This window comes from Canis lupus, chromosome 15 (assembly GCF_048164855.1).
Source record: "Canis lupus baileyi chromosome 15, mCanLup2.hap1, whole genome shotgun sequence".
NCBI classification, from domain to species: domain Eukaryota; kingdom Metazoa; phylum Chordata; class Mammalia; order Carnivora; family Canidae; genus Canis; species Canis lupus.
In genome coordinates, this window is record NC_132852.1 from 16,104,712 (window position 1) to 16,124,830 (window position 20,119).

The following is a 20,119-nucleotide window of genomic DNA, read 5'->3' on the forward strand; positions in this document are numbered from 1 at the left end:
GCGGGGAGCCGAAGCCTTTGTTCAGTAAATTCTATTGGCGGACTCGTTCGAGGTCCGCTGCCAAGGCTTTTCCGTGTGTTCCTCGCCGCGGCTTGGAACTCTCTCCACGGCCCCGTACCCGAGGCGACGCGCGCCGATCGGCACCTGCGGCCACGGTCAGCGCCCGCTCTGCGCGGGGCGTGCGGAGGGCGCTCCGCGGCCAGGTGGCCTCGCTGTCCCCGCTGCCCCTGTCGCTCCTGCTGCTGCTGCTGCTCCTGCTGCCTGAACCCGGACCCGAGCTCTGACGACCCGCGCTAGCCTATCAGACCGGGTCCCCTTCTGAGAGGTGACTTGGTCCCCGGGGCCGCAGGGTGCTGTTCTGTCCGATACCCACCCACCCCGAGCCCGTCTCCTTAATGCGAAATCCTTTTCCTGGCAGCTCAGCCAGTTTTCCGCCCCGTCTCCACCGCCGCCGCCCCCTCAGCGCTTTAGCACAGACTTGCCAACTTGCACTTGCGTTACCTTGAATTGCATACCCGCCTGGTGAGGTTGTAAGCTCCCCGGGGCCAGGACCCGTGCCCTTTTGAGATAAACATCCTAGCTTCTGTCTGCGAGCTTGACCCGCGAGGAGGGGTTTGCAAAGTGTTTGTAAAATGAACGAACGATTCTGCAGTGTGTTGCTCCAGATGAGCTAAGTGGTGGGAAAATTCAAGGCGGGAACTTCTTTCTTTTCCTCCCCCCGCAGGGGGTGGCTCGCTTTGTTGTGTGCCAGGCGCTGCGCAGACCGTGGAAATACCGTGGTGAGGAAGAACCAGACTCATCCCAGTTCCTGCCTTCGTGGAGCCAGCAGTTTATGGGAGGCGGGGGTGTGTGTGGGGGGGGGCAGCTGTTAATTAAAGGATTCCCACGCATTGCATGTGAACTGATAACCCATTAGATAAACCATGGCCAGGGCGTGCAAAGAGAAGTACATGATATGAGGGAGTTAAAGAAGTGGCGAGTGGGCTACACAATCCAAAGGATCGGTGTTAATTGGGGGAACTAAAGTTCAGCACAGTGAAGCACTCGCATGAAGTAAAACAGGTCCTGTGGCTGGAGAGAGCCTGATTTGAGAACTGAAAGAAGACAAATGGAGCCCAGGTGCCGGGGAGTGTGGTTCCCATGGTGACAAATGTGGGTGCTGGCAGACCTTGTGAGCCATGTAAAGAATCGCAGCCCTTGGAACAGCACAGGAAGCCCTTGTGGTTGGGCAACGGGATGGAGCTTTGAAACAAGCTGCAAATGAAAGTAGTGCATCCCCAGCTAACTAAATTTGCTTTAAAACAGACTCGATCAGAGGAAGAGGTGGAATGGGAAAAAAATGAGAAGATCTTCTTATGCTTTAGTTTATTTTTTTTTTTAAGATTTTATTTATTCATGAGAAACACATAGAAAGAGGCAGAGACACAGGCAGAGGGAGAAGCAAGCTTCCTGCAAGGAGCCCGAGGTGGGACTGGATCCTGGGACTCCAGGATCATGCCCTGAGCTGAAGGCAGACGCTCAACCGCTGAGTCACCCAGGCGTCCCTATGCTTTAGTTTATTTTTTATTTTTTTTTTTTTCCTATGCTTTAGTTTAAAGGGAATCTTCACTTGCTCCTTTGATATTACACATTAGCAATGATTGATGCTCAGATGAGCCACAGTTCCAAATAGGCAAGCGTCTTTAGTGTCACAAATTCAAGGCAAAAGGTTCTTACCTTGGATTATAAACTGGGGAGCATAAACCAATGTTTGTTTTATTCAATGTGTGCCCAGTGCTTGGATCTAGTTGGTACTTAAAAAATACTGTGGGGGTGCTTGAGTGGCTCAATTGGTTAAGTTTCCCAGTCTTGATCTTAGGGTCCTGAGTTCAATTCCCCCCACTTTATTCCTATAATATACATATAATATTTCATTACTGTAGTGATGAAATAGAAGCAGATATTCTTTAGCTCTATGGTCTTCTTTTCTAGAACATTTTTTTTGTTTTGTTTTGTTTTTAAAGATTTTATTGGGCAACCTGGGTGGCTCAGTGGTTTAGTGCCTGCCTTCGGCCCACGCGTGATCCTGGAGACCCGGATCGAGTCCCACATTGGGCTCCCTGCATGGGGCCTGCTTCTCCCTCTGCCTGTGTCTCTGCCTCTCTCTCTTTCTCTCTGTCTCTCAAATAAATAAATACAATCTTTAAAAAAAATTACTTATTTATTTGAGAGAGAGATAGCAAGAGAGAGCAGAGCAGGAGGGGGGTGGGCAGAGAGAGAAGCAAACTTCCTGTTGAGTAGAGAGCTTGACCTGGGGCTTGATCCTAGGATCCTGGGATCATGACGTGAGCCAGAGGCAGATGATTAACGACTCAGCCACTCAGGGGCCCCTCCAGAACATGTCCAACAACAGAAGTAAATAAATAGCTGAATGTTTAATGTGATATATCAAAAGAAAATTGACAATTGGAGTTTGCCCTTGAACAAATACTCTTAATTCATTGTGGATTATTGTTTTTGTTGTTCTTCATTTTTTATCTTGCCTAGACAATTGTCCTTTCTCGTCCATCCCCTTAGTGAACTAATTTTGCCAGTGACACATCTCTTGTATTCATTTAAACTTGAAAAAACTCAAGAACTATAGGATAATAACAATTATATGTGTGGTGCATTCTGAAACACTGTTGTAATTTCCAGTAGGAGAGACAATGCAGTATGTTTAGGTCATTTGATCTCAACTGAAAGTGCCCCTCCACCTTATGTAATTATGATGTTTAAACCCACTTTGAACTTCTCAAAAGAAAGATGTTTGTTTACACAGTATTTATTCTGCGCTATACAGTAACAATTTTATCATTTACAATAGGTGAATGGCAATGTAATAGATGTCATACACATTCCTTTGTAATTTGCGGACACTTCACCTGGCCCCACAAAGTAGATTCTTTCCCCACATAGTTTGGGACCATTGTTTTATAGTGAATGCTAACTCTGAGGCTGAAAGTAATTTGGACTGAAATTTAATAATCACCTTTTTTCTAAAGCTTTTTTTTCTGTATTTTTCAACATAAAGTAGGATTTTGCTATAAAAGAAATGGCCATAAGGAACCTTTTGAAGTTATCAATATAGAGAAAACCACCACAAGAAGCAACCATGCCTGCAGAAGGAGGGAAAACTGACATGGAGAGGATTGGCCTCTTCAGTGAGATGGAATATGTTACTGTTGGTGACAAATACTTGTCATCATTTAACCGTAAGTATGTCTGGTTTTCTTTACAAAAGCCTAATAGTGGATTTTTTCTATAGAAAATTTTGGATTTAATATTCAGGTTAAGTGATATTTTTTTTAATGCATTGTATTTTAAAGTGTTAAGTTTAAAGTTGAAGAAACTTATAAAATTTCAAGAAAGAGAGAACTTTATATGAGCAGGAAGCTACTTTCACTGGGATACCCTACCTTTGTATATTCTCGTCATTGGTAATTTTACTTCTTTCCAAAGGTGCATGGCAGTGTTCTCTCAGAATATTTTGTTTTTAGCTGATGGTTTCTCAGATGGGACACTCTGCTATGCAAGCACCATTTATATTTGCATACCAAAAGGCCATCCATGATTAATTTCTTGAAAAATGAAATGCTAAGTGATAGCTGAGGGATTTTTAGAAGAGTTATAAATAAAGAGCTAAAGTCACTAAACATTTTAAGTGTCTCGGTTAAATTTTTGGCTATTCAATGACTCCTTTGTTATAAGAAGAGAGAATACACTGACATTAAATATCTTCAAGGTATATTGTTAAGTAAAAAAAATCGAGGTGCAGAATAGTTATTATATATTATGCTAAGCAACAATGATAGAAATGGATATATATGAAAGTATTCATTGGGACATGTTTAAACATTCTCTGGAAAACAAAATAAATATCATGATTTCCTGTGAGAGAGGAACTGGATGGATGAATGTGGGAGGAAAATTTATTGTAATTTATTGTAAAATAAATTCAATTTATTGTAAAATAAATTTCAAATGTATTGACAATTTATTGTAAAAACATATTATTTGGAACCATGTGAATATATTAACTTTTTAAAACTTTAAGTTCAAAATCAATGATACAAATTTATATTTATTTGTTTATTTTTAAAGATTTTATTTGTTAGAGAGCACAAGCAGGAGGAGTGGCAGGCAAAGGGAGAGGGAGAAACAGGCTCTCTGTTGAGCAGTGAGTCTGACTCTGGACTCCCTCCCAGGATCCTGGGATCTTGACCTGAGGTGAAGGCAGATGCTGAACTGACTGAGCTACCCAGGCACCTCACAAATTCATATTCAAATAACTGATTTAAGATTGTTTTACTTCAAAAAAATTTCACATTGCTGGACTTCCCAAATTGAGCTCTCCTAGATCTAAATTATATAAAAGGTTCTAAATACTTATAAAACTAGCCTTTTAAAAAATTACTGGGCTGCTAGTATTTTATTGTATAAATATATCACATTTATCTGTTCTCTTGTTGATGGACATTTGAATTGTTACTTGTTTTTGAATATTATGAATGAAACTGCTATGAAAATTCTTGTTCATGACTTTTAGTGAGTATAGACACTCATGTGTGTTGTGTATATATCCAGAAGGAGAATTACCTCGGTTTGAGTATGGAACACCTTTCACTTGGGCCTGAATACACACACCCATGCACACGTACTGATAACTCACACAGTGTTTTTCTAGTATATAGATGGGGAAGCATTGGATTAGATGACTTTCAGGGTCTCTTCCAGCTCTAAAATTCAGAGTCTATAACCAAGACCTAATGATTAAAATGAATTAATGGAAACCTCTTAGGTCTTTTTTTTTTTTTTTTTTTTAAGATTTTTATTTATTCATGAGAGACACAGAGAGAGAGAGAGAAAGAGAGAGGCAGAGACACAGGCAGAGGGAGAAGCAGGCTCAATGCAGGGAGCGTGACATGGGACTCGATCCCCGGTCTCCAGGATCAGGCCCTGGGCTGATGGCAGCGGTAAACCACTGAGCCACCCGGGCTGCCCAGATCTTATTGTCAATGCAGTATGCAACACAGACCTTTCAGTGAATATCTTGAGATAGCATTTTAGAGCTCAAAACTCACTGGCTCCAATCACAGTTTGAAACTTTTCTCGGTTATTTTTCATGTTCTTTAATTATTAGTGAGCTCAAAATTATGATATTCTTAATTTATTTTTAAAGGACCCTTTAATGAGGCTGCAAGCAAAAATAAACAGATGCTACCTGGGGGATCCAAAGAAATGTCAAATCTCCAGGCAGGTTATTTTGATCCCCATTTTGTAAGGATATTTGAAGGTGAAGGCTATGTAAATCTGAATCAAGTGAGGAGACGGCATATGATGGAAGAAGCCAAAAAAAATCTAGGCAAAGCCTTCCTCCCTAGTAGTGGAGAAAAAAAGCCGTAAGTGTTTGGGGGAAAAGTCATAAATACATCTTCTGCACCTTTCTCTCCTCTAGCCCAAATTAGGTGTTTTTCTGGGTGACTTAAGTAGGATTCATTTATTAAAATAAAAGTTTTAGGATGAACTTGTCTTAGGTGGAGACAGTTATATTGGATGATATAGGTTGATCGGTAGTTTTGATTCTCATTTCATTAAATTTATGATTATGCCATTACTCTCTATTGGTTTATACAATAAAAGCCAACTAAGTAATGCAAATACCTAGTTTGTTTGAAAACCTTGAAAATACTGCCTTGGGTCATCATACTATGCCCTTCACTGTTTTATCTGCTTTGTAAAAACTTTTAAAAAGTATAAATAAAAATTATAAAATTAGGAGAAGCCTTTTTTGGATAAAGAAGATAATTCATCAAGATATATTATTTCAAAATCATTGCGAAGATACATGCAGGGAGTTTAACAATATTTAAGTTGTGACAATTGTCAATGTGAAGGTTCATTTTTTTTTTCTTACCTTTAAACCATTAAACAAAGGAAATCAAATAGTAGGCTACATCATATTATAAAGCTCAGCTATATAATGCTGAGCTTTATATGCACACACTATAATATTGACTCTGTAGAATTTATGATAGATGAGGATTGCCTGAAGGCCAATTTTGTGCTTAATTGTGCTATTTTTTTCTTTTTGAGGTTAATAAAACTATCTTTTGAATTAATGGAAGCTATTATCATTTCCTAGAGATTATGTAATTTTATGTGGAACATTTAAAATAAGCATTAAAAATTAAAAACAGTATCTCATCTGAAGATTTGTGACTTTGGAAAATGGGGGAAATTAGATTAGAAACTAAAAAAAATGTTTTTTTTCTTAGTGATATTAGGCAAGTCAATTCCATTGCATATATTTTGTTACCTTTTCAGTGATTTTTTATAAATTGTGATCCAATGTGAATAACCCAAAATTTGCTGTATTAATTTGCTTCCTTTTTAAAAAACTGAATTGAAGATGTGGTTTAGGAAGCTACTATGGAACAATAGGTGGTCCAGTGCCATTCTTCAGTGCACAGTCAAAACCCAGAGAAAAATATGAGGCACCTGGAAAGAATTTGTACACAAACCCGGGAAAGAAAGGAACTGGATATGGGTAAGATATTTTTCATACTTTCATATCATTTGTTTCAAACGTAAAAAAAATAAAATTTAAAATTTCTGAGTCCTAAAATCACCATTACTTAATTTCCTTCCTTAGCTATGCAAATGTTACCATAGGTAAACAGTTTTCACACTCTGCTGATTTCTATGATGCACCCAAACTTAATTTTAAGGTAAAATAATTTATTTTAACTTTCTTCAGTCTTTCTCTTAATTGACCTAGGGAATTCTTCTACTTGGAATAATTTATGTTACATAATTTCAAATTCTCTGATTGACAGAAGGAGAATGAAGAACACCATCGTTTAGTTAAAGGAACACCTTTCAAATTAAATCTTTACCCAAGAGAATATTTTGATACTAATCCTTATTTGTTTGAGAATCCTTTACCACCAATTAAAAAAATAGAGAAGAAAGAATTACTTACACACCCCTTTAAGCCCTCTTCTCCTGGTAAAAAGGTAAGTTAAAAATTTTAAAATTAAAAAATATTAAACATTATAAAGAACTATTGCTTCTTCCTATCAATTCATTTTGTTATCCATGTAAATAATAAACTTCTGTTTATTATTCACATTCTTATCATTCATATTAAGAATTGTGAGATTTATTTTTAAAAGATTATGAAAAATCACAAAGCCTGGCTAGTGTAGGGAATAACAAAGCTCTTGAAATGAAAGAATGTCACTTCAAGTGTATTTGAATTTACAATGGATTTTCTAAATACCTCTCTAGATCTTAGGCATAGTTTTTCACAAAACCATGAAAAGCCAGACCATCTTTTAGTTTTTGAAATAGTAGTTAAAATGAACTCTCTCCTACTGTGCTGAAGTTTACAGGTATGAATAAAAATAAAAATATTGTTGGAGAAGTCCAAGATGGTAGAGGAGTAGCAGACCTTAGCTTCATTGGTCCCAGGAATTCACCTAGATAGCTATCAGATCATTCAGAACACCTGTAAACTCAACTGGAGATCTAAGAAAATAGCTGCAACTCTACAATAGAAAAGCAGCCACTTTCTGCAAGATAGGAGGTGTGGAGAAGTGAATTGAGATGACATATGGGAAGATAGATCTTGGGGAAGGGAGCCTCCAGCTGCTGGCACTGGAAATTAATATAGCAGCAGACCACAAAATCAGAACTTACAGAAGTTTGTTCCGGTGAGGGACATTCTGGCCTGAAAGGCACTGAGGTGGCTAAGTGGGGTGGAATCCTAGGTGGGATAGTGTGGTTTCAGGATCCTTGGGGTCTCAGGAAGACTGGGGGTTACCTGAGTGCAACAGAGTTCCCAGACCTTGGACTGGGGAAGCCAGCTGCAATCAATGTGCCCTCGCAGCTCAGGGTTGCCTTAAACCATGAACCACAGCATGATCAGGCAGCTGCTGTCTGAGCAGGGCCCAGCAAGTGGCAGAACCACAGTGAGATCACCACCTCTTCCTCCCCTGGGAGGAACTGTGTGAGTATGTGCTGCAGGAGTCTGCAGGGTTTGGAGACTCAAAATGGGTTGTATGCCTGAGACAGAAATGCTCAGTCACAGACTGGGTGAGCGCGCAGTATGGATGGAGACCAAGGAGGTGAGAATGATTGCTTTTCCTTGAGGACACATTGAGGAGTGGGTACTGAGCTCTTGGTTCTGGGGCTAGAAATTGGGAGGCTGCCATTTTATTCTCATCCCCTAAAGAAGTGTGGAAAGCCTTCAGGGAACAAAAACCACACAAAGCAATCCAGAGCAGATTACTTAGCCTGGCCCCCTGGTAGGGTGGTGTCATTCAGCTAGGGGCAAAGACACCTGAGAATCAGTGCAACAGGCTCCTCCCCGAGAAGACCAGCAAGAACATTGGCTAAGACCAAGTTTACTGATCACAGAGAACTGCAGAATTCCAGTGATAGGGGAAAATAGTATATAGAATTCATGGTTTTTTTCCCCCATGATTCTTTAGTTTTTCAATTTTAATTTTTTCTCTTTCCTTTTTCAATGAATTTATTTGATTGGCTTTTTAAAAAATCATTTTAAATCTTCATCTTTATAGTTACATTCTCTCTTTTCAATGTATTTAATTTTATTTTTGTATATATAAATTTTTATTTCTTTACAATTTTGAGGTATAGTTTGTTCTAACAAACCAACCAAAATACACTCAGGGTATCGTGTATTCCTCTGTTCTGTTCACTTGTCTGTTTATGTTCCTTTGTTTTTTTTTTTTTGGTCTTGTAATTTTAATTTTTACAGTTATATTCTATCCTTTCATTGTATTTGATTTTATTTTTGTATATGTGTAAGTTTTTCTTTCTTTACAATTTTGAGATCTAGATTTCCAACAAACAGGCCAAAATACACACAAGATCAAGTATATTGCTCTGTTCTGTCGACCTGTCTGATTATATTCTCTCTCTTTTCAATTTTTTTGGTTTGGTTTTGAGTCTCTTCTCATATGTTTAGTGTATATTTATCTGATGTCGTTGCCATTTTAGCATTTTGTTCTCTACTTCATCTATTCTTCTCTGGACAGATGACAAGACAGAAAAACTCACCTCAAAAAAGAGAGCAAGAGGCAGTACTGATTGCCAGGGACTTAATCAGTATGGACATAAGTAAGATGTTGGAACTAGCATTTAGAATAATGATTATAAAGAGAACAGCTGGGCTTGAAAAAGGCACAGAAGACACTAGATAATCCCTTTCTGGAGAAATAAAAGAACTAAAATCCAATCAGGTTGAAATAAAAAAGACTATAAATGAGATACAATAAAAAAATTGAGGTTCTAACTGCTAGGATAAATGAGGCAGAACAGAGAATTAGTGATATAGAAAAGACAATGATGGAGAATAAAGAAGCTGATTAAAAAAAACCCAACTACTGGATCATGAGGGTAGAATTCAAGAGATAAGTAATACCATAAGGTGAAATAATATTAGAATAATTGGGATCCCATAGGAAGAGGAAAGAGAGAGGGGTAGAAGGTATAATGAAGCAAATTATAGCAGACAGCTTCCCTAATCTGGAGAAGGAAACAGGGATTCAAGTCCAGGAGGCACAGAGAACCCCCCCTTAAAATAAAAAAAATAAGTCAATACCCTGACATATAATAGTGAAACTTGCAAATATCAGAGACAAAGAGAAAATCCTGACAGCAGCTTGGGACAAAAGGTCCTTAACCTACAGGAGTAGAAACATTAGACTAGAAGCAGACCTATCCACAGAGACCTGGCAAGCCAGAAAGGACTGGCATCAAATATTCATGGTGCTAAATGAGAAGAACATGCAGCCAAGAATATTTTATCCATCTAGGATGTTATTCAAAATAGAAGGAAAGATGATAAGCTTCCAGGACAAATAGAGACTAAAAGAATTTGTGATCACCAAACCAGCCCTGCAAGAAATATTAAAAGGGATCCTTTAAATGAAGGGAGAGCCCAAAAGTAACTTATACCAGAAAGGAACAGAAACAATAAATGGAAACAGTGACTTCACAGGTAATACAATGGCACTAAATTCATATCTTTTAATAATTACTCAATGTAAATGGACTAACTGCCCCAATCAAAAGACACAGGGTATAAGATTGGATAGAAATACAAGACCCATAGATATGCTGTCTGCAAGAAACTCATTTTAGACCCAAAGACACCTCCAGATTAAAAGTGAGGGGTGGAAAACCATTTGTCATGCTAATGGACATCAAAAGAAAGCTGAGGTGGCAATCCTTATATCAGAAAAATTAGATTTTAAGCCAAAAACTGTAATAAGAGATGAGGAAAGACACCAAATAATGATAAAAGGGTCTATGCAACAAGAAGATCTGACAAATGTAAATATTTATGCCCCTAACATGGGACCAGCCAATTATGTAAAGAAGTTAACAACAAAATTAAACACATTTATGATAAATCAATAATAGTAGGAGACTTTAGCACCCCATTCACTGCAATGGGCAGTTCATCTAAGCAGAAGAACAGCAAGAAAACAAGGACTTTGAATGACATACTGGACCTGATGGACTTCATAGATATATTGAGAGCATTCCATTCTAAAGCAACAATACACATTCTTCTCGAGTGCAAATGGAACATTCTCCAGAATGGATTACATACTAGGTCACAAATCAGTTCTCAACTGGTACCAAAGGATTAGGATCATTTTTAGGCCACAGTGCTTTGAAACTTGAATTCAATCACAAGAGGAAATTTGGAAAGAACTCAAATACATGAAGGCTAAAGAGCATCCTACTAAAGAATGAATGGGTCAACCAGAAATTAAAGAAGAATTAAGAAACTTCATGGAAACTAATGAAAATGAAAACACAACTGTTCTACGCTTTTGGGATATGGCAAAGATGGTCATAAGAGGGAAGTATATAGCAATACAAGTCTTAAGAAACAGAAAGGTCTCAAATACACAGGCTAATCTTACACCTAAAGGAGCTGGAGAAAGGACAGCAAGTAAAGCCTAACTCAGCAGGAGAAGAGAATAAAGATTAGAGCAGAAATCAATGAAATAGAAACCAAAGGAACAGTACAACAGATCAATGAAACTAGGAACTGGTTCTTTCAAAGAATTAATAAGATAGATACCCCCCTGGCCAGACTTATGAAAAAGAAAAGAGAAAGAACCTAAATAAATAAAATCCTGAATGAAAGATCATAATCAACATCGAAGAATACAAACAATTATAAGAACATATTATAAAAAAAATAAAAAAAGAAAAACAAAACAAAACAAAAAAACAAAAAAGAACATATTATAAGCAACTATATGCCAACAAATTAGGCAATCTGGAAAAAAATGGATACATTCCTACAGACATATTAACTACCAAAACTGAAACAGGAAGAAATAGAAAATCAGAACAGATTCATAACCAGCAAGTAAATTGAAGTAGTAATAAAAAATCTCCAAACAAACAAGAGTCCAGGGCCAAATGGCTTCCCAGGGGAATTCTATCAAACATTTAAAGAATTAATACCTATTCTTCTGAAGCTGTTTCAGAAAATAGAAATGGAAGGAAAACTTCCAAACTCTTTCCATGAGGTCAGCATTACTTTGATCCCCAAACCAGACAAAGACTCCATCAAAAAGGAGATTTACAAACCAACATCCCTGACAAACATGGGTGCCAAGATACTAGCCAATAGGATCCAACAGTACATTTAAAGGATTATTCACCACAACCAAGTGAGATTTATTCCTGGGCTGCAAGAGTGGTTCAACATATGCAAATGAATCAATGTGATACACTACATTAATAAAGGAAAGGACAAAAACCATATGATCCTCTCAATAGATGCAGAAAAAACATTGACAAAGCACAACATCCTTTCTTGATTAAAACTCTTCACAGTGTAGGGATAGAGGGAACATATTTCAATATCATAGAAGCTATCTATGCAAAGCCCAACCTCTATGACCTTGGCTACAAATATCATTCTCAATGGAGAAAAACAGAGCTTTTCCCAAAGGTCAGGAACATGGGAGGAGGTCCACTATCACCACTGCTGTTCAACATGTACTAGAAATCCTAGCCTCAGCAATCAGTCAACAAAAGAAAAGGTATCCAAATTAGCAAAGAAGTCAAACTCTTGCTCTTTGCAGATGACATGATATGTGGAAAGCCCAAAGGACTCCCCCCCCCAAAGTTGCTAGAACTCATTTAGCAAAGTGGCAAAATCAATGCACAGATGAGTTGCATTTCTATACACTAACAATGAGACTGAAGAAAGAGAAATTAGGGATCCCATGTACAATGCACCCCAAACCATAAGATACCTAGGAATAACCTGACCAATGAGGCAAAAGATTTGTATTCCAAAACCAGTAGAATGCTCATAAAAAAAAATTGAGGAAGACACAAAGAAATGGAAAAACATTTCATGTTCATGGATTAGAAGAACAAATAGAGTTAAAATATCTTTACTACCTGGAGCAATCTAAACATTTAATGCAACCCCTATCAAAATACCATCAACTTTTTTCACAGAGCTGGAACAAATATCCTAAAATTTGTGTAGAACTAGAAAAGACCCCAAATACCAAAGGTATTTTGAAAAAGAAAACCAAAACTGATGGCATCACAATCCCAGACTTCATCAAGGCAGTATGGTACTGGTACAAAAACAGACACATAGATCAATGAAACAGGATAGAGAACCCAGAAATGGTCCCTCAACTCTATGGTCAATTAATATACAACAAAGCAGGAAAGAATATCCAATAAAAAGTCTCTTCAATAAATGGTATTGGGAAAATTGGATAGCCACATGCAGAAGAATGAAACTGGACCATCCTCTTACACCATACACAAAGATAAATTCAAAATGGATGAAAGATCTAAATGTGAGACAGGAATCTGTCAAAATCCTAGAGAACACAAGCAGCAACCTCTGTGACCTTGGCTACAGCAACTTCTGGCTAGAAACATCTCCAAAGGCAAGGGAAACAAAGGTAAAAATGAGCTATTGGGACTTCATCAAGATGAAAAGCCTTTGCACAACAAAGTCGACAAAACCAAAAGACAACCAACAGAATGGCAGAAAATATTTACAAGTGACATATCAGGTAAAGGGCTAGTATCCAAAATGTATAAAGAATTTATCAAATTCAACATCTGAAGAACAAATAATTTAAGAAATGGGCATTCCCGGGTAGCTCAGCGGTTTAGCGCCGCCTTCAACCCAGGGCGTGATCCTGGAGACCCGGGTTCCAGTCCTGCGTCAGGCTCCCTGCATGGAGCCTGCTTCTCCCTCTGCCTGTGTCTCTGCCTCTCTCTCTCTCTCTCTCTCTCTCTCTCTCTCTCTGTATCTCTCATGAATAAATAAATAAAATCTTTTTAAAAAAAGAAAGGGGCATTCCTAGTGATGTTGCAGATTTATCTATTTAATTTATTTTGTAAGGCATCATCTGATGGTTTGTTTATATATTTTCTATTTTTAATTCATCCATTTTAATGAACATGCTTTTTCTTAAGGTTATTTATTATTTGTTGCTCCTCAAAAGAATCTATGTGTCCTCAATCTGGAAAACTTGAAATATCACAATTATATCTTTAATTTTTATGTGTATTAGTATCAGATACTGTAAGATATACTTAATTGATAAAGCAGCAGCAGGGCTTGAGAGGATGGACTCCAGTTTGAAAGAAGTTCTACTGTGGGTAAAATGTTATCAAACAGCATTGCATGCTACAGGGAAATCATTCATGAGAGAAAGACTCAATTGACATGGCAAACTTCATTTCTTATTTTAAGAAATTGCCATAGCCACACCAACATTCAGCAGTCATCATTTGGTCAGTAAGCAGCCATTAACATCAAGGCAAGAACTTCTACCAGCAAAAAATATGATTCACTGAAAGCTCAAATGATGTTTAGTATTTTTTTTAGCAATAAACTATTTTTAAATTAAAGTATGAACATTGTTTTTTTAGACAGAGTGTGATTACATACTTAATAGACTACAGCATAGTATAAATATAACTTTTGTAAGTACTGGGAAACCAAACCAAAATATTCATTGGACTTTTTTGTGATATTCACTTTATTGCAATTGTCTGGAACTGACCCACAATATCTCTGAGGTATGTTTGTATAGACAACTTCCTTTAAATGTAAAACCAGCTCTATAGACAATACACAAATATGTATCAACTTCTTCAAAATCTAATTTTGTTAGAAGCATTTTACCCAACTATGTTGAATTATCTCATTTTTATTTATAGGCAGGTGGAATGAAGGCAGGAACATTTGACCCTTATCCTTCACATTCTGCTGACCCTTATGTGGTTAAGTTGTCAAGCCAGATTTCCAGCAAAGGTGCTAAGATTTTCCATCCACCAAGTGGACCAAAGAGCAGACCAGTTGAAAGTATAATGACTTTGAATGTCAAAAGGTATCAGTATTATGTTACCTTAGCCTATAAACTAAGAAAATTTGTTTTTGACTTTCAAACTCTTCAAAATAATATTTCCTATTTGTACATACTTTAAACAATAACAAATCCGGGTGTCTTTGGAAATCTCAGCTCCTTCCATATAGAAGCTGTCCCTTGTAGAAGTTTTTTTTACCATCTTTTGAAATTTCTAATCAAAAAAGCTTAATTTATCTGTATGAACTGTTCTATTCATAATTTTTCTTAAAGATTTTATTCATTTAGTCATGAGAGACACACAGAGAGAGAGAGAGGCAGAGGGCAGGCCCCATGCAAGGAGCCCAACATGGGACTCGATCCCGGGACGCCAGGATCACATCCTGGGCTGAAGGCAGGTGCCAAACCGCTGGGTCACCCAGGGATCGCCCCATAATTTTTAAATCAGATCTATAGTACCTTATTATGATTTGTTGAGACTGTTTAGATATTTATAGTTCATTTAGCAGTACATGTTAACATTGTCTATTTATCAAGGGCTTTTTAAAAAAAATCTTGGTTAAATTATTATCTCCATGAGGGCTGGAGGCTCTCAGTAGTTGTGAGGAATCCTAATGACACTTGAGACTTTTCTCCTTAAGTTTGAAGTAATCTTTTATGAAATTGTCCAGGAAATATTTTGGTTAGTTAAAAAAAGCTATTAACATCACTTTATAAAAAAAAAAATAACATCACTTTATAAAGTATTATAATACTTTGAAGAAAATATTTTATTAAAGTATCTTAAAAGTTCCAATTTTACCCAGGTTTTGAGCATTCTGAAAACTGAGAAGTTCTCAAGAGTTCAGAATATAAATTAGAAAAAGACAGTCCATCATTCCTTTTTTGTGTGTGTGCAAGATCTGAATAAGTGAAAGAATTCATTTGATTACCTTTATGTTCATTGAAAAAGTTTTATTGCTGATGAAGCTAATTTACATCTTTCAAACTTCTGTGTAAACATATAATAGATTAGGTAAAGGACACCAAATTCACTTCTTTTCTTTTATAAAAACATTTCCATACATCTGGATCACTTCTGGGTGGTGATTTTAATGCCAGTCTTATTATTCTATCTCCAAAATAAGACTGTCTATCATTCATGTAATTTAACTGTTGTCTCCAGGCATAATATTCTAAGTGGTCTAGTTGGTGGAAGTGGAAATATATGGAGTCTTTTTTCATGTCCTTTGATCTTTCTCCTTTGGCAAGCCCCCTATCTATCAGTACTCTGCCCAACTTTATCTATGTAATATAGAACAGAGAGTAGAATTAGAATTTTCTTCACTACATTCACCCTCAAATAGATGGGATTCTTTTTTGGGTCAGGGGAGTGGGCAGATTAAGGTTTTCTCTGTGTCCTTTTCTATCCAGAGAGCAGACCTGAGAAACTGCTATGATATATATGTTTGGAGCAGAGAAAAGAAAATAATATCTGATTGCTCTTCTGGAAAATCAGAAGTTTATCTTCTGTTTGGTAATTTTTAGTTTATTGATACTTTTTATATTATCACAAATATTATCCTAAAGCAAGTTTTAGCTTCTTTTACCCTAATTTTACTTATTTATTACAATATTTTACTTAAATATTTACTTATTTTAGAGCATGCACATGAGTGGGGGAGGGGCAGAGAGTGAGGGAGAGAGAATTCCAAGCAGACTCTATGCCAAGTGCAGAACCTGACATAGGGCTTAATCCCACAACCCTGAGATCATGACTGCAGCCAAAATCAAGAGTCAGATGCTCAAGTGACTGAGCCACCTAAGCACCCCTTACCCTAAGTTAAAAAAAAAAATAAACCTTTTGGTTGTATTTAAAATTGGTCCTCAAATCCAATTTTTCCATCTTAAATTATATTTTAAGTGAAGCTTTTTATTTTTTTTAATTTTTTTAAGTGAAGCTTTTTAATGTGGTGAGAGAATTTGATTTTGAATTATTAATTTTTTATTGCAAAACTTTTTTTACAAGAATGTACAGATATATTACCTGTACCTTAAAACTAAATATGCATTTATTTTCCAATTTTAGGGCACTAAATATGAAGAACTACAAGACTGCTTCAGTCCAGTCCTATTAGCATGAGGAACACAAATAGCTTTCTAGGTCTCATCTACCAACAATTCATTATCAAATGCGAATTATTTGCAGAAAAACATAAGATATGGAACAGGTATCTCAAGCATTTAAAATATATATACCCTGCAACTCTAATACTCTTCCTTGTTTTAGTACCATTGCTAATGAATAAATAGTATTTGTTAATAATATATGATTGCTAATCTTTGTTTAGGTCTCTGTTTCTGGGGAAAATAAACTGTTTAAACATTTCATAAAATCCTGAAGTATAGTCTATTGTTGGAAAGCTTACTTCTAATCTGCCAGACCTGTCCAAACCTGCCTTCCCTGAAACATCCCTGTGCCCCGCATCCCACCCTCCCACGCCGGGTCTTAATCTCTTATTCCCAGATTATCTTTTTCATTTGCCCTACCACTTAAAAAAATCAGTTCTTAAGAGATTTGATTTAAATACATTACTGTAATTCACAGTGAGGTCTTTTTTATTAACAGTCCCTATTCAATTGAGGGTAGGGGTAGTACTATTTAAAAAGGGAAATTTACAGTATCTATTAATATGATATATTGGGGAAGTTGTTTTTGAACATGGTGATTTCCTTAGTACTTGTCCCTTTGCCATTCTAGGCTTCTCAGAACTGGAAATCAAAGTGTTTAGAGGCTGCAGTACTCTTTTGATTTGCTTTTTATTCAGGGTGAGAGGTGGGAAGAACACTGTCAATTCAGATGTATCTGACTTTTAAAGGGATTGCAGATGGTATAGAGAATTTTTACTATTATAATATATATATGTATGTATAAAATTTTATTTATTCTTTCCTGAGAGACAAGAGAGAGAGAGGTAGAGACATAGGCAGAAGAAGCACGCTCCCTGTGAGGAGCCCGTTGTTGGACTCAATCTCAGGATCTTAGGATCATACCCTAAGCTAAAGGCAGATGCTCAACCATGAGCCACACCGGTGCCCCCTATTTATTTATTTTTATATCTCATGCTATTTACTTTTTTCTAAAAGAATATTTAAAATCTTTATTTCCTATCTGGAGGACAGTGTGGAATGAACATCTTAAAGACATTATCAAGGATATAATGTGACCCAAAGGAAATACATTTGTCTTTAGGAAAAGATTTACTAGATGCACATAACTGAATAAAAGTCATATATATTGATGTTACTAAATAAGCTGTATAGATATATGCATTCTTTTGGGATAGGAGGTTTATATTTTCAAATTTTATTAAAATCTAATTACATTTATGCCTTTGTTAGCTATAATTAATTTTTATTGATGGACCTCTAGTAGCAATTCACACTTCATGTAATATTCATAGATGGGAATGCTCATTTAATGTCTTACTAGGAGTTATAAGAAGCATTATGACAATTGGGAGAGCTCATTTAGAGTTTACATAAATGCATTGTGTCAATTTACAGAAAAGCAAATGCAGAAACCAGTCACAGAAATAGTGAAGCATGTAGAAAAACTAAGACTTTTGAAATAAAGCAGAGGAACACACACATACATACACACACATTTGATTTAAAGGGTATAAATTATTTATGATGTCCATTAATTTTTTTCTTTATAAGGATTTTATTTATTTAGAGAGAAAGTGTATATGTGCAGCAGAGAGAGAGGGGCAAAGGGAGAAGGAGAGAGAGAATCTCAAGCTGACTCTGTGCTGAGCATGGAGCCCAGCTTGGAGCTCCATCTCACAATCCTGAAATCATGACCTGAGCTGAAATCAAGAGTCAGACACTTAACCAACTGAGCCACCAAGATGCTTCAACCTTTTGTTATTTAAATTGTCTTGGCCATAGAAAAATATGAAAAGAATTTCAATCTATTTTATGAGGCTAGCATAACTAGACAAGGATAGCTAAAAAGGAAAATAATATTTCTTTTTTGTTTGTTTTTTTTGAAAATAATATTTCTTTTTTTTTTTGAAAATAATATTTCTAACTCATTGAAAAAACCCCAAATCAAGTATAAGCCAATGGAATTCACATTTTAAATGATCATAAAATAAGATTGATTGTTTATTTTATTTTTTTAGATTGATGGTTTAATGACCACTACAATAGCTTGACATTAGTAGATCTGTTATTTTAATTAGCTTAATCAATATATTAAAATGGAAAACGTACATATTCTCCCAATAGATGCTGGAAAGCTATTTGATAAAATTAAATACCCTTTTCACTTTAAGCCTCTTAGGACATGAGGATTAGGAAGAACCTTTCTTACTTTTTAAAGGATATCTATCAGAATCATAACAGACGTTAAGCTAGAGCCATCAACAACTCAAACACTGTGCTAGAAAATGCAGCTAAAAGACAGGAAAAAGCCCTGAGGAGAATAAATGTCACACACACACAAAAATACATCATTCCTCCCAGGTGATATAGTTACTTACCTACAATGTAAAAAGAAACTATTGAACAGGGCAGCTCAGGTGGCCCAGTGGTTTAGCGCTGCCTTCAGCCCAGGGCGTGATCCTGGAGACCCGGGATCGAGTCCCACATCCGGCTCCCTGCATGAAGCCTGCTTCTCCTTCTGCTTGTGTCTATGCCTCTCTCTCTGTCTTTCATGAATAAGTAAATTTAAAAACCTTAAAAAAATCCTATTGAACAATATTAGAAATAATAAAATAGTCCAATAAATGTAAAGATCTCCAAAAAAGATATTTTTTATATGACAGTTAGGTGTCTGTTTCTGGGGAAAATAAACTGGTATCTCAAGCATTTAAAATATATATACCCTGCAACTCTAATACTCTAATACTCTTCCTTGTTTTAGTTAGGAAGTGTGAAAGTTGTCTATTTATAATAGAAAAAAGCTGTGGAAATTTAGGATTAAAATGTAGATATAAAAGAGTGGCCTGAATAATATAGCATGTTCCAGGGAAACTCAATATTGTAAACATGCAATTTCTCTACAGTATTAATAGATTTAATGCAATTTAACCAAAATCCCTACAGAATTACAAATAAAACTTGATTAGCTACTTCTAAATTTTATTTTGAAGACAAAATATGAACATACTGATAGGAAAATTTGAAAGAAGATATTTGTCCCAACCAAAAATATACAAGGCTGTTTATAACATAATTACAACACTAATATGTTAGGAGATTCCAATTAAAACATCCAGGTAGAACACATTTATTTGCTGGCTTTCTCTGACACCAAAAACATAATACTAAAATAATGAGCCTAGAAAAATGTATAATGTAAGGGGATCACTAGAGAATAAGAAGTTTAAAAAGATACAATAGACTTAAAAGAAATAAATAATTTAAAAAAGTAAAAAGTAAGAATAGAGCTAGAAACATTTAATCGTGCTTAGGAAAGACTTTTCCTGTCTATTTCTTTTTTATCTCCTACCTCCTTCCTATCCTCAGTGCTTTCCCAGTTTGGGCAGCCTAGAATTTTTACCCCTACATAAAAAATAAAAGATCTCACTTCTAAACATTTGGAAGATACACTTAGGGAAAATTAGGGCTATAAGAGTATGGTTCTTATTCTGGCATTATTCTCATAATAATACTTAACTGGTTAATTGTTTGGA

The 20,119-nt window shown here is 36.2% G+C and overlaps 1 protein-coding gene across 12 annotated transcripts in view; it reads left to right on the forward strand.

The window, feature by feature from the left end:
• The first annotated feature begins 8 nt into the window (after nt 1-8).
• Nucleotides 9-20,119, forward strand: part of CFAP96 (cilia and flagella associated protein 96) — a 36,535-nt gene continuing 16,424 nt past the window's right edge. Inside the window, exons 1-9 of one of the 12 annotated variants that reach the window (XR_012007490.1) lie at nt 9-325; nt 725-845; nt 3,056-3,233; nt 5,201-5,420; nt 6,431-6,568; nt 6,674-6,749; nt 6,858-7,037; nt 14,290-14,459; nt 16,504-16,645. Coding sequence is in view for 11 of the 12 variants with exons in the window: in XM_072775988.1 (XP_072632089.1) it covers nt 3,134-3,233; nt 5,201-5,420; nt 6,431-6,568; nt 6,674-6,749; nt 6,858-7,037; nt 14,290-14,459; nt 16,504-16,552 (933 nt within the window). In the remaining variant the exon portion in view is untranslated. The other 11 variants (XM_072775988.1, XM_072775995.1, XM_072775989.1 and 8 more) reach the window with 11 other exon arrangements.